The sequence below is a fragment of the Diadema antillarum genome, unplaced genomic scaffold, assembly GCF_040938485.1.
Source record: "Diadema antillarum isolate AM-2024a unplaced genomic scaffold, OU_Dant_1.0 scf00000217, whole genome shotgun sequence".
Lineage (NCBI taxonomy): Eukaryota > Metazoa > Echinodermata > Echinoidea > Diadematoida > Diadematidae > Diadema > Diadema antillarum.
Window position 1 is genome coordinate 462,556 of NW_027271106.1, and position 17,715 is coordinate 480,270.

Genomic DNA, 17,715 nt, shown 5'->3' on the forward strand with positions numbered 1-17,715 from the left:
CATTTGTGAAGTTCCTGTTTTATGCAGAGCACTTCTGCACTTCCTAGATGAGAAATCAATTACAGGGGGAGAATACTTTAATGTTTTACCAGGATAATGAGTGTCACTCTTCAGTATAAGGTTAGATCCATCTCCGTGACATGGTTTGACAAATAATGACTGGAGGATGCAATACTGTCCCAGAATAGGCTCATGAAACCTATAAAAATGTACTTCTTGTGACTAGGATATATACTTCCAGTGCTTTCTTTTGCACATGGAAATACATATTCTGTACTAAGTCCTCAGCCTGACACATCTAATACAGATGTAATCCTATTGTGATATGCCGCGGTCTGTCCATTTGTTTATCAGCCAGAGTAGAAACAGCGTTTAAACATCTGAATACTGTGGTATTGAATTGTTTCGGTGCTCATTAAACCATGTCACATTTGAGCAGTGTTAAAAGTGAAGTGAAGAGAATTACATGTACTACCATCTGGTATTATGTAATGGTGAAATCACTCAGTGCATCCACAAATTTCTAGGGTAAGTCACTCTAATCAGAATGGAATAGAGTCTTGCTATTCTGTTACATGTCTTTATAGGAAAGTACTTTGCATGTTGCAAGCCCCCCCCCCCCCCCAAAAAAAAAAAAAAAAATGTTATTCATGACACCTGTTTTAAGTACTTTCTATGAACACTTGATTGGCTCAGGACATAACAAATACAATATGTTCCTTTCATTTCAGTCAGTTTTGTACTGTCAAAGTAGATATTTTCATGCCAGTAATTTTTCGCACTGGGCCGAGTAAGAGGAATTTTGCATGTTTCTAATTCTGCGGAATCGGGACATTACAAAGTGTTCTTGTAACAAGCAAAGATAGTCCTGTGGTTTTATTTTTTCACTAGTTTCTGGTCAGATTCCACTGTAACAGTAGTTCCTGTAAGTATATTGGGAGTTTGTATGCATGTGAGGAACATTTCCTCCCCATCTTTTTCTTGTGGTCAGGTAAAGGGTTCTACCACTGTTCCATTCTAGAGAAACTGAAATAACAATTGCACAAGTTTTACAATAACATTTAGCAGTCATTTCACTTTTCAGTCTGTATAGCATATTCAATCTTCCAGAACGTGATTAGGTCATGATTACATCTTGGTCATGTTAATGCCTAGAGAAAGGAGTATTTTCTGAAATGTCATGAAAATTAAGGCACTTCACCTGAGAGAAGTATTGCAAAATTTCCAAGTCTATCTGTTGCGTTGTATGAAATATCCTGTGATGTGGAATCATATACTTGAATATGGAGTAGTAAAAGGTACAAGATTTGCTTTTTCAGTTTCACTTTGGTGTAATCTTGAATCACTCAGGTAACCAGATATGATGATGTGGGATATGTTTAATTCATTAAAGGACAAGTCCATCTTCATATGTATGTGGGTTGGGTGAATGCATCAATATTAGTAGACACATTAGTGAGAGTTTGGGGGAAATCCGACAATCCGTTCAAAAGTTACGAAATTTTAAAGTATCTGCGCAGTCACTGCTGGATAATAAGACTACTACAGTGAATGATGTCACATGCGTACAACGATATAAGGAAAATAAAAGGAGAATTTCACAAAACTTTACTTTTTGGATAAAGTACATGTACACATTTCTTCGACTTGTTACTGACGTATGTTAAGGGTAATATTATTCCCCCTGCCTTCTGAAAGATGGAAGTCAAATGTTCTTTTGCTATGCGAGAAAAGTGAAAATATGTTGAATATTCTTTATTCTTTCTTTATATCATTGTACACATGTGACATCACAAGCTATAGTAGTCTTCTTATCCAGCCGTGACTGAGCAGAAACTTCAAAAATTCATAACTTTTTAACGGATTGTCCGATTTTCCTCAAACTGTCACTAATGTGTTCTACTATTAATATTGCTGCATTCACTCAACCCACATGTCTATGAAGGTGAACTTGTCCTTTAAAGACTATCGGTAGTCCTGAGTAGCCAAGTATACTTGCGCAGCTTCTATAGGAAATGTGTGTTATAGCAAAATCAGCTCATTCAGATTAATCTGTCCTAGGGTGCATTCTTTGTTAGAGGAAATCATGTGAAAAAAAATCTTGTCCAGATTGACAAGGACTAACTCGGATCAAGTGGACGCAGTATTTCATGATGAGAGGTAACAACTCCTTTGATTATTGGAAAGGACAAAAGTTATGTCACATATGCACTGTTTTTTTACAACTTTGTAAATAAATTGTCAAAAAAGACATTAACCTACCCTATTGAAATTGCTCTGTTTGTGATGTATTTGCAGAAGCTTCTGAAGTAGTTGAAGGTTGATGTGTGGATGTGAACAAAGTGTTTTGGTTTGGTTTGTGCTTGTTCATTGGCATCTCTCAGTAATGTGTGTTTGTTGTAGAAAATTATTTCTTGTAGCGACTAGGGTAGGAATAGCCATCCCAGTTATGCATTCAGTTCCATTTAAAGCAAACTTTGCTCTCCTCCTGTCTATTGGAAAGTAGTTTATTGGTAAAATGCTGACGATCACTGCGTTTGCTCCTTCGAAGTTTCAATAGACCACATTTTGATCATTGATTTCTTTGTTAAGTTTGGGTATTAAGAGTGCTATATAACCATGTTTATGTTCTGGTGTAATTGCAGTGGACAAATATCAACCTTGCACATTTTGAAAACTCCCGATCAAAATGTTTGAAATGTTGATACACAGAGCAGCTCTAAAGGTGAACAAACTTGGACATGTAACAATCAACTAAATCTGTAGTTTATGTACAATAATCTTATTATCACTTAATCATGCAGATATTTAGAAATAGATAATAATGATAATAATAATAATAATGATAATAATAATAATACTAATAATTATTGTTATTATTATTATAAAATAATATCATATATATGATATATTATCATAAAATAATGGATAGAGAGATGACATGATCTCATTGCTGGGACTAGAGTCCTTGAATTAAAAAAAGTCCATATTTGCCAAATGGAGATATTTGCGATTAAAGGTCAAGAAAAATAAAGAGAATAATAAGAAAATTGTTGCTTCTTTTGACCATAACTTCAAAAATATACCTTTGTATGTAGTGACCAATATATCATTTAAAAGGTATTATTTTGTACTTTATGACAGAGATCGTACTTCAAAATCTTCAAAAATTGACTTATCGGTTTTTGCAAACAAACCCTTCAAATATACAATACATGTATATCTGACTTTTTCATGAATTATGAACCACTGACAGGTAATGTCAATAAGCTACCACATTTATTTTAGTCCATTAATTGTAAGATATCAAAGCAAGTTCTTGTAATTATTGTAGCTTTGGATCCTAATTTGTGCCTTTCTGAGGGCTTAGCCAGTCAACATCAACATTGTTAGCCATGGTGCCGTTTCTGTTGTGTGTGTGTGTGTGTGTTTTGGGTTTTTTCTTTTCTTTTTTCTCTGTTTAAAATTCCTTGGGCCTATGTTGCTCATTCAAACCTAATATACAGCCATTTGCAACTTTAAGTAAACGATTGCAATAAAAGATAAGATTGTAGCAGCTTTTCATGATACAAAGTGGAATCTTATCGTAATTCTAACATCTTAAAGTACTAGTTAGTAACTTGCATTTCCAATATAGATTTCAGCTAGGTAGGGGTGTGCTCTATGCGCGCAACGCGGCATGCACCACCACCACAAACGGCACTAACTATGATTTAAACGTAGATGGCGCTTACTGCTTAGGGTCGTACTCTGGTACTTGTGCACCATGTACCACGTATGTACACAATCCCTACAGTACGTGTACACGATCGACTCGCAGGCCATGTACGTACTCGTGTATGATGTGTACGTTACCGGTACCTACTACGACGAGCATACGAATTGTATTGGTACATGGTACACGACGTGGATTGGAGTTTTCAAGTGTGCGTAGCGGTCTTGCGGAGAGCATAAACGAAGTGCTGCAAAATGACTATGATTTACTCCGCCTCTCGATAAGTTACCTGTACAAAAATTTATGTGGATATTCACCATACGCAGGTGTCGCCATGCAAGGTATATCGATGTTTTGATACGCCACAGTAATGTGCAGATTCTTCTTGAAGAAAACGGTACGCGACTTCCAGTTTATCGCATTGCCCACCGGCACCGACCCGTTCGTTCTCGGTCGTGCGTAGCCGCTCCGTGTGTTTGGTAGCTTCCAGCCGGCTGAGTAACGGGGGAGCAGCTATCGAGCAGCCAGCGTGTTTGAGCTTTCGTGGCTAATCATGAGCCCGAGAGAGTTCTATTTGAGTGCGGATCGTAGGGAGAAAACCACAGCCTGACTGGGCCTGCTGCTTACTCATCGTGATACCGGAAGACGTGAGCGGAAGCCAAGAGAGTGTGCTTTATTTACGTTTTTGAACCCGAAGCCTACCTGAACGTTTTACAAAATGGTAGCACTAATCCGAAGAAAGTCTCGGCTCCTATTATTGGGTGCGATAACATGGATCGTAGTTGTTATTTTGTATCTTCATAACAACGATGCCGACGAAAAAGTGAGTAGAAATTAGGGAATATCTAAATATGGGGTACTAGTACTAGACTCTACAACTAAGTTACTTACCATGTACACTGAAAAATACCTTTTGCATGATACTGGAATTTTTACCAGTGCAGTGGGGGCAGTGCCAGAAACAGTGGCAGGGTGGTATACTGTAGCTACAACTGCACTGGTACTGTACTCGATAGAAGCTGGTAGACCTGGTACACCTTGTAGCTGCCAGCTGCATGCAAAATCTGTGTGTGGCTGAATGTTTACAGAGCCGTCAGATCACACATTACCCTCCAACTCCAACCCAAGACATCTAATAAAATACTGTATGGTTCCATGTAGCCCCGGAGACCGCGCCGCCAGGCGTGGTCCTGGCGGCTTCCCCGCAGTTTCGCTTATGTTAGTTCAAGTATTCTGTGCGCTTGTGCAAGTGATTGTGAATTCTGTGAACATCGGCGAGCTGCTTATAAGACATCATGTTGTGCATCACAAGTAATGAAATGCATCAAACAGTCGCCGATGATAGTCATTTAGGTTTCATCGACCCATGTAAGTATTCCTAGTAGTTTCTGTTGAAAAATTAAGGAAATATAGCGCCGCAAAGGCACCCGTTTGTTCAACATGAAGATCTGAATGGGAGCACGGCGCAGCCGCCACACTGTGTGTGGCGGCTGTCGCAGTTAGGTTCCATGATGACACACACATACAATGTACGCATTACATTAGTCGAGTCTAGAACCTAGACCTCTATGTAAGATACAAAAAGAAAGTGCTGCATAGGAGCTAGAGCTGTAAGTACAAAATGTATAACCTTATAACACAGTTTACGAGTGTTGTCAGATTTAAGTCAACACAAAGGCTGGCCAATTTCATCAGATAATACGCATGCATCTGTATGCTATACAATGTACATAGGCCTCCACGTTAAAATTGCATATGATTTGTAGTGATATGGGTGGTGTCATGACTCATGAATGAGTAGTGCATTGGTAATTGTGTTTGCTGCATGCATCCTGCAATACTTGTGGAAATGAGTTGACACCCAATAGATGGTAGAATTGTTTGCAATTCCATGGTTGTGAAGCTCTCGAGTTTTGCTGTCAAGTTTTCTTCATTTTCCTCCCCACCTCCACTCTCCAGCTCCATTCCATTCCCCAGCTCTCTGCTCTCCAGTACAGTGCCACTCTTCAGCTACACACCCCACCTCCACTCCCCACCTCCACTTTCTACCTCTGCTCCCCATCTCCACACCCCACCTCCACCCCCACTCCCTACCTCACTCCCCACTGTCCATCACACCTTGTCTCCATGGATATAATCCTCATCTCCACACCCCACCTCCACACCCCACCTTCACTCCCCACCTCCACTCCCCACCTCACCTTCTCTCCTCCATACTCTACCTTTACTCTCCACATCTACATCTACCTCTACTCCCCACTGCCTCTAGCTCCACACCCCAGCTCCACTGCCACTTCCTAGCTCACTAGGTACTCCCTACCTCCACTCGGTCCTTGCCTCCATCCATTCCTCACTTCCATTCCTCACCTCCACACCCCACTTCCACTCCCCACCTTCACTCCCCACCTCACCTTCTCTCCTCCATACTCTCACTCTCCACCTCCACCTTTATTCCCCATCTTTATCTCTCCACTCCCCACCTTGTGCATACCCCTCCTCCACTCCCCATCTCTACTTTTATCTATTAAGATAAAGAAGAGTTTAAAAACAAAGTTTTCAAAATTTAAAAACTCGGAAACATGGGGAGAGAAGATTGGAACAATTGAATTGATCTTCATTAATTGCTTACCTGTGTTCATTCGAAACCACAACTACAAAAGTTGTAGCACAGACCTGCTAGAATAGAAATGCCTTTGTTTTCACTTCAGCCAATATGTGCATTGAAGCACAAATCCCATTTGCATGCCTTAAATGAAGAGTTGTATAAATACAGTGGTATGTTGAAGAGAGCATCATTTTAGAAACTCCAATAAAGTATTGAAAGTGGAAGGTAACATTTAGTACATTTTTATTGACCGTTAGATTTTGAATTGAATTTTTTTCGGGGCTCGCCGTAAATTCCAGTACATTACTAGGCTACCTTTGCAGACCCATGCACTGCATGTGTGTCCATTATGTATATTTTGTGAAGAAAGTTCATCAAAACTTACAAACATTTCTATATACATTCTTGCCACACACTCTATATGTTAGTACAAATTTGTACATCAGCGCTTATACTTTTAGATTTGTATCATAGATAAAAAATACAGAAGACTGCAACAAAAAGGCTTAAGTGTGGCTGACACACAGAACTACTGAGTAGTTGAGGTTTGTGCATTATTCAAATTGTAGATAACTGTTGACTTCCAAATTTCTCAGCAGTGGCCTAAACAAGTCCCCTGAGGTTCATATCTAATGTTTTGCTGCATTTTAGGAGGTCTGTAAAAGGTATCCCCTACCTTTAACATTCAACTTTAGTCAAGATTTTTTGGCTATGTTTGAATACTCATAATACAGATAGTGATAAAGCTGTTCACAATTCGCCTCAAGGATTCCCTGATATAATCCTAATCGGGCCAGCCTCCTCTTGGCATGGTGTCCCCACGTTACCGGGTCTTTAATTGGCACAATTTTAGAATGGACTTGACTTTGTTGCTGGTTTGAGATTTGCTATCTTGGTGTCTCATTAACCTCCAAGTTCCAGCAAAAGTGGGTTTGCTCGAAGTAAACAATCAAAAGAACAAACAATCTTACTTTATGTCATTGTCTTGTAATGGTCATGGATTCCAGTAACACATTAGAAGTCCAATGTGTTTAGGATTTTGAAAATTAGTCTAGGCTCACATAAGTTTTTTCAACCAAGCAATGATAAGATTTATGAATATTCGTGAAATCCAGATCTTTTGAACAGCATCCTGTTACAGTGTTTCAGCAGGATACCTGGTATCCAACAAACTTTCATCAAAAGCAGTCTAACTCAAACTAAAAGGTATTGTGGTACGCATCTTTATTTGTATACACTCAGAATGATTGATAGTGTCTCTCTCGCCCACTTGCAACTTGATATTTGTTTCTGCTCACTCCAGTGCCAGAGCTTAGATTGTAACTATCAAGGATCCCATAATGTTTTCCATGTAGTCACTGATTAAACCTCAAGTTCGGATTCTGCAATGTACAAAAAGTGTAATACACTTACTGTACAAGTACATGTATATTAACTGTATCCGTTGCAAAACTTACCACCTACAAGTGTAGGCAAGTGGCTGCAGTTATGACACACATAGTATGGATTGTGTTTCACATTTGCTGGAAACTGAAAGAGATCCGGCTTTGTCATTATTCAATACATATTTAGGTCCAAATGTAGCTGGCATTGTGCATTGATACATGCATGGCTAGAAGAATGAAAGGAAGAATGAAGCTGTACCGGTAGACCTATTTTCATTACATTTTCGTCGCATTCACCCAAGACATCTGTACAGGATGATACACTGTACATGTGTAGTGTAACACTACCATAATGCAAATCTACAATGTTTACACTAAAAAGGTATACACATGTACATTGTACAAGAACAGTTTATATCAGAGGTACTGGAAAGCAGGCACTCATAAATGAGTGCCTTGTTTATGATGAGAACTATGACCACTGTAATAAACAGATCTCTGCAACGGTAAATCACAGCTTGCATCATGTGAGCCAAATTCAAGTGAATTAAAGTTATCACCAGGAGTGTATAAATTTTGTAGTGTCAGAGAGTTACAAGTGTAAAAGAGTTGAGTCTGCAAGATAGACTACAATTCTAATTGACTTGACCTGACCTTGGGAATTGGGATATTAAAGGATATGGAAACTGTCCTGTGTGTGAAGAACACTTCCCACCAGAATGATTGCTGGGTCTGAAATGCTATCTGTTACATACAGTATCCTCTTAGTGTTGAACTTACTACATGTACTACAATGTATCAACGATTTTCACATTACTTTTGTGCTTGTACATGTATACAAGTGTACTTTGGTGACTGTACATGGCAAGTACGTATTGCCTTTGTCACCTCCACTTTAGTTCTGCTTTATTCTCTTAAAGACAAACAAACAAACAAACAAACAAAATATTAGAACACATACTGTATTAAAACACAGAGGAGGTCAATTCTACCAAACATACTCATATAACCATGTAAGTGTTAATTTTGGCCTTTTTGATGTATCAAACAGGAATTACATTATATGTAGAAGTACTGTCTGGACTAGGAAGCCAAGGCATAGTGATCAATTATCGATACAATTTCAGACAATGTACATTTTGTCTTTACTTTGAGTTGCACTGTAATTATTTGTTTGGTCACCTTTGAAATGTCAATGTAAATTTTCTGAACAGAATGTTTTTTTTTTTTGCATTCTTCAAATATTATGAAAGTAATATTTAGTATTTTCACTTCAAACCATACATGAATTCAGGACTAGAAAAGGATAGGAAATAAACCCTGACCATGGTTTACTGTTTGTTGTCATTTTGCAGTTTGGGCGAAATAGCAAAATCAAATTGAAAAAAAAATGCTCTTGTTTGTCAAGAATAACAGGATCAATCTTGCAGAAAAACTTGGTTTTGCCATCAATACACAGTTTATAATAATCAGGGTTCGAAATTAGCGATGGTCCGCTGGCCATTGGCCTCCCGAAATCACGTCGGACTAGCTAAAAATCATAAAATTCTTAAGTTACTAGTCCGTCTGGCTAGCCAAAATATTGCTTCAGTGTCAAAATTGATTCTAAGTAGTCCGCCTGGCTAGTTTAAAAAAAAGTTAAGTGCGACCCCTGTTAATATATACTCGACAAGTTTGTATTGTAAATGTAATACAGTACGTGTATGTGGGCACAGCAGATACAATTGTAGGGAATGAGGAACAGCTTGCTTGGCGTGATTACTTGTAATAGCGTTCTTTGTATATATACACATATTGTAACTACATCATAAATGGTCAACTCTCATAAATGTTTTTGTCACGGGCAGGGTAATCACATTGAATGAATGAGATCAATTTTCCAAATGAAGATGATTTCAACTTCTTAGCAAAGGGTCCTGACAGTATCACTTGTTAGAGGAACAGTGAAAAAAAAAAATTGTGTTGATTTATAGGAAACGTGCACTTCATGCTTCGTTGATATTTATAATTTTAGAATAACACAGAGTTTATTCTAACCCCTCTCCCAACAATCTGTGGTCTTCAATAGAGGACATTGATTTCACTTTACAACAATTTTAGTAACCCACCAGATGCAATGGGATGCAGGCACAAAAAAAAAAAAAACATTTCAATGTCAATTGTTATTTTTCTGCTGGCAGCACACTTTCATGCTTAATTCTACACGTGTAGTTTCTTTTATGCGTCAACTGTTGCCATGGTGTTGGATGTCGGATCAATGAACCCAGCAGAGATGTCAGACAGGCAGTGGATGCATGCCCAGGAGCCGATTACTGTGGTTTTTGTGCATGATTCAGAAATTATTACTAGGAACAGTTAGTTATCATCTCTCTATTTCAGGCATGCTTAACTAGATATGATGCATACAACGGTGTAGTCATGTGTGTATGTTTGAATACAACAGAGTACACGATAAAGTAAACACACTTACTCTGTACACATTCAACTATACAGATGTACATGTACAAAATGTACATGAACATTTCATACGGGTACACATGTATAGCAGGAATAAAACTACTGGCACCATGTGCAATGAGGCAAAAAGTGCCAGAAAAAAAGAAAAGAAATTATGTCAGTCACGTAGTTTGAGACCAGAACAAAACAAGCAAATTTCACAGTAAAAAATGATGTGTTTGACTCATCAACTTTACAATAATGTAATTGTGTGTGTATAACATTATTGTGATTTGAAATTTATTGATTTGACATTTCTTGCATGCACAGTTTTTTTTTTAATACAGAAAATGTTAAGATATGAGTCATAGTGGATAGACTCTATTTATTGATATCAAATTACAAGTTTATGATCGGAAAATAGTTTAAAGATGCTGAAAAATTCTAGCAGAGAAGATTTAATTGTCATAATTCTATTCATTTCAGATAAAACTTTGGTACAGTCATCTGTATACTTTACATGTAGAAGAGATAAAATTGTGTCAAAACTTTCTTTGAAACTTTCTTTGTAAATTATTGCTGAACCAGTTTATGAAGCAGGCTGTGTACTCCAATTGAATGTTGTGTTAAGGCATTGTTTTACTTGTTTTCTTTGTTATTTCATACATGTAGTTTCCTTTTTATTGTTGTTATTACCACCATTGTGCGCCTGAGAGAACGATGTGAATACTGGCGAGGCCTATGAATATGCGTGCATTCGTGTCGTTCTCCTGGGCACAAGTGTAGTGTCATTATTGTTATTATCATTGGTTACAATTGTATCTTTTGATGATGATGATGATGATGATGATGATGATGATGATGATGATAATAATAATGATAATAATGATAATATTAATAATAATGTTGCTGTTATTATTATTATTATTATTATTATTATTATTATTATTATTATTATCAAAATATAATTTTTATACAATTGTATGTACTTGCACTTCTACTTCAACTGTTACAGGTACAGTGTAGGAGCCTAAAAGATATACAGTCACCTTTGCTCTCTTGGGACAAGATACAAATTGTACATGCCCTCCTGCTGTGCTTTGCCAATGGCAGTGAGCAGTAGTGGGCACATTGTACATGTTGTGCGGAAGAGACATTCACTATCAATAAAACCGCCTCAATCACATGTCGTATTATCACTACCACTTTAATCATCGGCCATTTTGGGCGCAGATAGACTGCCTCTGGTGTAAATATTGACGTTGAGTGCTGTGATGGGCGTCTGAGGTCCAATCCTGTTATTAACCCGGCCATACACCATTTACAACACCATCTATTTCAGCAGTTGTACTGTGATTGCATACAGTGTACATACTGTACATATTATTCTTCACAGGTCCTTTACAAGTAACAATACTGTTTGGGGAACTTGCGAAGTGCAATTTTGAAGTTTAAGAAATTGTAAGGAGGTGGTGACCTACATATTATGTACTCTACATTGTATAATTACTCTAAGAGATAGAATTTTGATATTACAGTACATCTCTCATACTACAACATTGTAGTACTACATTGTACAGTGTAGGTAAATTGTAGGTAAAATTATAGGTTAAAAAAATATAAGAAAATGGTTTTTAAGTTTATAGTTTTTGTACAAATGACTTGACTATCTTCTCACTATAATGAGTCTTGCCTGATAGATTCTGATGAAGCCTGGAGAATGTGTCATAACCTGTTGTTACTTTCAAACATTATTACAATGTACCTCAGCAACTCCTATTTGATTGGCTGATATAGCAGGGTGCTACATGACTTATTTTTTGCCACTTGCCGGTTGGGCAAGCAGATTTGAAATATGTTGCAAAACACTTGCCCGAACATGATTTTACTTGGCCCAAAAGAAAGTCCAAAAATATAAGAAAAAGAACGAATATAACTTGTGAATCAAGGGCTTTATAAAATACAATAATTTGAATGAACAGCACACGGTAACTCTTGCGCTTTAATTACTCAAAGGCTACCTGTAACTTAGCTCGAGCTTTATCATTTTCATTCTTTGGTTCATGCTGATAGGGCTGTACGTTTATTTTAATGTATTTGTGCAATGTTAAATCGAAAAAAAAGTCAGGACTGTCATCCTCCTCGTCTCCAGCAGCTGCATCAGCTTCTGGCTCAAAGCGGTAGAGCCTGACCTCCAACTCTCATACTGGTATTAAATGGGAGGATATCCCATTGTCAAAGCTTTCTGACAATTCTCCAGTGTCAGAATTCGTGATGGAATCTCCTCTTCCATCATCACTACACTGCTGGAGGGAGAATTACTATTATGTGTATCATTAAAAAGAAAAAGTCGTCGAAAATATCAAAGTTTGTGAGTAAATCAAAACTGTATTTCAAGCATAAATCTACATGTACTTTGTATGCACACTGCACACTAGCACTTGTTGTATGCTTTTTGCCTCCTTGAGAGTTACATTGTGTATGTCACAGGGCACTACATACATACATTTTGTACATGAGTACAATGGTTCCAAGTTTGGTATGTACACTTACATAATTTCGAGGGGCATTCCCAGTGTACAGTTTTTCTTTTCTTTCTCTGTATCTTGTTCCTTATTCAAAATTACCGAAAATTAGTGCAAAAATCAAAATCAGTTAAAAGAAAATTTCCCATGATGATGTGCAAGAGGACAAATCGCGTAAGACATTCTTGATCTCTGCGGACCTTTAAGACCCACTTAGAACTTGATGGTTCCTTCTGAGTGCAATATGGTGACTCACCTATCAAAACGTCAAGATACTCATGAGATGCAAAATATTCTTCTCCGCTCATGTTCATGCTAATCGGCAGTGCAGAGCTTTCCGTTTAGAATTGAAGGTCATAATCATCCAGCCATCTCATAATGCGACTCACTGCGATAGTTTCCTGCCTGTCTGCACAGTGTTATGAATGCTTGGGTGCAGAGGTACTGTACCCGCAGTCTTTGGGCCATCATTCATGATATTAACTGATGGGTTCTGGGAGGAATGAGACCCCCCTTCCTCCCTCCACCCCCCCCCCCCCCCCATACGCACACCTGGTTCCTTGGTTCATATTGACCAATAGTATCAGAACGGTTCATTGATAAAATTGGAAACATTGCATCATACACGTGTATTATTTTTCTTATCTTTTCGAGTGTGTACATCATAGCTCAAGGTAAGAAATTTAGTCTAAGAATCGAATTGAACTAGATCAAAAATGTAACCAGTTAATTCGCCTTACAGCATCAAATGTGTTGGAACCCCCCTTTTTTTTCCCCTCTGGTAACCGTGTTTCCTCCAGCATGGTAGACTCTATATCATTATCATATCCTCTTTTTTTTTGGGGGGGGGGGAGGGGTGCTGCTGATATTCTATCCAGTTTTTGAGAGCAGGACAGTAGGTTTGAAAATATTAACATACAGTGTAGGAGCAATATTTTGTTTTCTTTAAATGATAAACTCTCACATAAGCCTCATCCATACTAAGTTGATCTGTAAAGATGAAGTGCTAGGTATCATATACAAAAATCTCTCCCCCCCCCCCCCTCAAATTTGGATAATTTTCTTTTTCTTTTTCTTTTTTAGATGTGCCAGTCATGACTGTGTACTTCATATCAAAATGGCTGTTGATTTATGGTGAGGCGCTTATTCCATGTCAGGCCTAGTGAAAGCTACCATTAGCAAACATGAAAAGGTGTCTAGTGCCCTTTAATCTAAATGTCATGTCAGTTGGGATCGACGCTCTGTGATTTCTTCCCGTGGAAGTGTTCTGTCCTCCAGAGAGGATGGCATCATCTGATGGCCTCCACAAAAATCCTCCTGTCTCTTGTCATTTCGAGCAATTTTGTACCAGTGTGCTCCCCTTTCCTCTGGAGGGGGGGGGGGGGGGGGGGTGGAGGGAAGTGGGCTGCAAATTGTTGGATACATGGCATGACATTACAGACCCTCTGCTCTCTGGTTCCTACCACTCGTGAACTCTGACCTGTAGTGTACGCACAAACTTCACTACCTATTTCTGTGAATCCCTCCCTCACAGTTTTTTGGTGAAGCTGCCATTCCATGATGAAGGTGGCTTTCTTGAAAAAAACAAAAAACAAAAAACAAAAACACACGAAGATTGTTAGACAAGCAGAACAGTGACAGTTTCAAAATTCTGTTGGGGAGAGAAGAGAAGGCTGTTCACAAAAAAATATTCAAATTTCTTTTTCCAATATTTAAAGGCAATAGAATGTAAAATATGAAGTAATTTATACATTATGTATATCATTACAACTCTTTCAATTATCCGACTCCGAGGACTTATGACTTTCTACATTCCCTCTCGAGAGGAAATTTATGATTAGAAAGATGTGCAAGTCCAACATGTATGAGTTGTGAGGCAACATCATCTACCTGTTTGTAGTTGTCAGTTGTCATTTTTACAAATGTCAGTGCGGGCATCCAAGGATTCCATAACTTATTTTCTTTTACCTTATCAGTAATTTGATGAGACTTCCTCCCTCTGATTTCCTCTTTATCTACATTGAACTTACAAGTTGGATGAACTTAAAGCCTCCATTTTTTGGTCTTATGCAATACTTAGAATATCACACTTGCAATACTTTGAATATATCACACTTGTAGAATATTAGTCCAAATTGTTTGCTAAAGTATTTAAGATCTGCATTGTTTGCAAGTTATCATGAAATATTGATCTCTCCATGTGTCCCAAACTCTCAACTGCCTGGTCTTTATTCAGTAAGTCTAAATATAACCATATAATCATCCTTATAGTCACTTCACAGAAATGTTTTGCACCATTTAATGCTAGTGAGGTTTCTCATGATCAGGTGTTGTGTGTAGCAGGAGCTGTGAGCACAGATCTCCCTGGGAGCTCATATTTCCAGGAAATGTCATCATGGGATGATGAGAATTGCATCCCATAGAGATATTATGCCGTGTAGAGTTCTTGTCTAGGAGAGCCTGTCATCGATTTTTTTTAAAAACAATTATCACACTGTCTATGCTTCTCTGTCAGCTTGAACAGTATTTTACAGTTTAATTTTGTTATCTTGTATTTAATTTCTTGTTTCACTCTTTTGAACATTTGTATGTCGGTGTATAAGAGAAGCAAAGTAATTTTGTTGATTAAAGGCATAATTTACCATTTGCAGAAGAAACAAAAACCCAGCATTAGTGCTTCAAAAAGTTGTAAAATGTGAGTTAGGGATAGAAACAACCAGTGTAAAAATTTAAACCAGTATAATCAATGTTAAGTATTGGTAGATATACAAAACGTAAACAATAGTTATAATAGAAATGTTTCCAGACTAAACCGTCTACAGTTATGGTTTAATGAGAAAAATAGTGATATTTCCTTATATTTTAGGCTTTATTGCAAAACAATTTCATATGGTGGGATGTTTTGTGATACAACTGATCTGCACATATGCATCAAAAGTGATATCTTGAACATTTTTTAAATCACTGCTCCCAAAGGTATTTGAACTGGACCTTTAAATATACATGTAGACTCACCAAGCAAGCATGCACATATACAGTTGTATGTAATCGAATATTTATGTAAGCAAATAATACACCAAAAGCCCTGTAATGATACATGTATGTACAAGTGTACAATTGTACATGTACAGATATCATTTGTATAGAGTTAAATATCATTTTTGTCTGCTTGACAGATATGTAGAGACCGGTTTCAGTTGATAACTCTACCATATGAAGATCCTGTCAGTATATAACTTATCAGTTGTACAACGTTGTATCTGTTTCCTTTTCCATAGTATGTATAATGTACTTCCAATACTGTACAAATAATGTGTCATAATTATTTGTATGTACTATAAAAAGGGTCAAAATTGTTTGCTAGCACTGCAGTGCTGTTATTGGAGAAACAGCCATGTTTGTGGTGATACACACTGCATTTCAGACTTATTATTGATATGCCAGACTGCAGTACAATTGTACTTAGCTTGGTGTTCCATATTACTTCATTTCAACATTATGCATTTAAAAAGTCCCAACCTGGGATTCAAACTCTGAAGGCAAATTTGTGTAGGTTTCTGTTGGAAGTCTTTTGTTTGTTTGTTTGTTTTTTTTCCAGCATGTTGTCTGTTTTGGGCATGGGATGTTGGATGTACAGTGTAGCATGCTTATCAGGATGTCCTGTAGAAAACTTTATACACGCTGCAAAACCCCCTCTTGGACCACCCTGGATCTAATACTGTGGAATTCCAGCCTTTGCTCAAGATGGAGGCAAGTTTTGAGCACGTTACAAGTGTAATATGATTGTACTTCTGGTAGTACAGCCTACATGTTTTTAGCTGATTTGACCCTCATGACCCGCACATCATTTGCCCCGTGTCTGGAGATTTGTGTTTACTAGGCTTGGAAAAGTGTTGGGTGTGTTTATTGTCTTCTTCTCCTTTTTCTTTTTTCTTTTAACCTGATACTTGTGTTATGGCAGTTGGTCACAAGAGCATCTATATCACATAGGAATGAGGTAGGGAGATAACTGAAGTAAAATGTTAGATTATCTTTCTACTTCTGTAGGAGTTCCCACTGTGCAGAGCATGAATGAAGATCTTAAAGTCTTGGTCTTATTTGTCGCCATTGGAATATTTTGGTTGAATTTTCAGGTGAATGTGACCTCTGGATCAGATACAAGTGCAAAGTTCAGCAGTTGCATATTTTATGATTAATATCATGTACATAGGTAGTCATATAGGGTAGTAGGATGGCTTTATAATTCTGATTATTTACGAACAGGAGGGGTGTTGTTCTTTTTGATGCAAACAGAGAACTTGTGGGGAACAATTCATCAAGATTTATAATCTTATATTATGGTCATTGTACAGCTGTAGAAACAGCCTGAAATACACTTGTAGTATACAAATATACCAGGCCTGAGAGGCTCTGGTTGAAACTATGCGCATGAGGTGACTTCAGTAGCACTATTTTCTGAGGGGCGCAGCCCCGAAGAAAATAGTGCTACTGAAGTCACCGAAGGCACATAGTTTCAACCGGTGCCTCGAAAAATTGGCCTGGTATATTTGTTTTATATCCCTCCCAATGAATTTAAGAGTATTCGACTGCTGGTATTCTGTAATTTACCTCCTTTTTTAGGGCATCTTGCTTTACTCTTTTCAAGAAGATTGACAAGTCATTCTCGCTCGGGAAGAAAGCAGTTCAGCAGGAGGGCAGCGCGTACGCGTACTATGAAGAGACAACTGCGCGCTCAGCCGCTAAAGTGTACTCGGTGCATTGCTGTACAACGTACTAGTACTGGTAAACATGCGCAAACTGCAAACTCACTACGCGCTTCATACATGCAATACGCCCACTAGTATCCGATCTGTCAACAAGTACGTACGTTGGTGCCGGTGATGTGCGTGCTCGAGCTGATCAACGATGTGACCGTGACTGTGAGCTGCAGTTGATTGTGTTTTCTGTTGTCTTTCTAGCTGTCTGTACATGAATATGGACTATCATTTCCTGTTAAAAATGCAAGTATACATTGTAAATTTGGATAGCATTCCCCAGCGAGTCTAAGGT

General features: G+C 37.9%; 1 protein-coding gene across 1 annotated transcript in view; it reads left to right on the forward strand.

Annotated features, from left to right (window-relative positions):
* The first annotated feature begins 3,955 nt into the window (after positions 1-3,955).
* Positions 3,956-17,715, forward strand: part of LOC139724497 (polypeptide N-acetylgalactosaminyltransferase 2-like) — a 124,720-nt gene continuing 110,960 nt past the window's right edge. Inside the window, exon 1 of the mRNA XM_071635632.1 lies at positions 3,956-4,538. Coding sequence (XP_071491733.1) covers positions 4,434-4,538 — 105 coding nt within the window. The 5' untranslated portion in view covers positions 3,956-4,433. The remainder of the gene's footprint in view (positions 4,539-17,715) is intronic.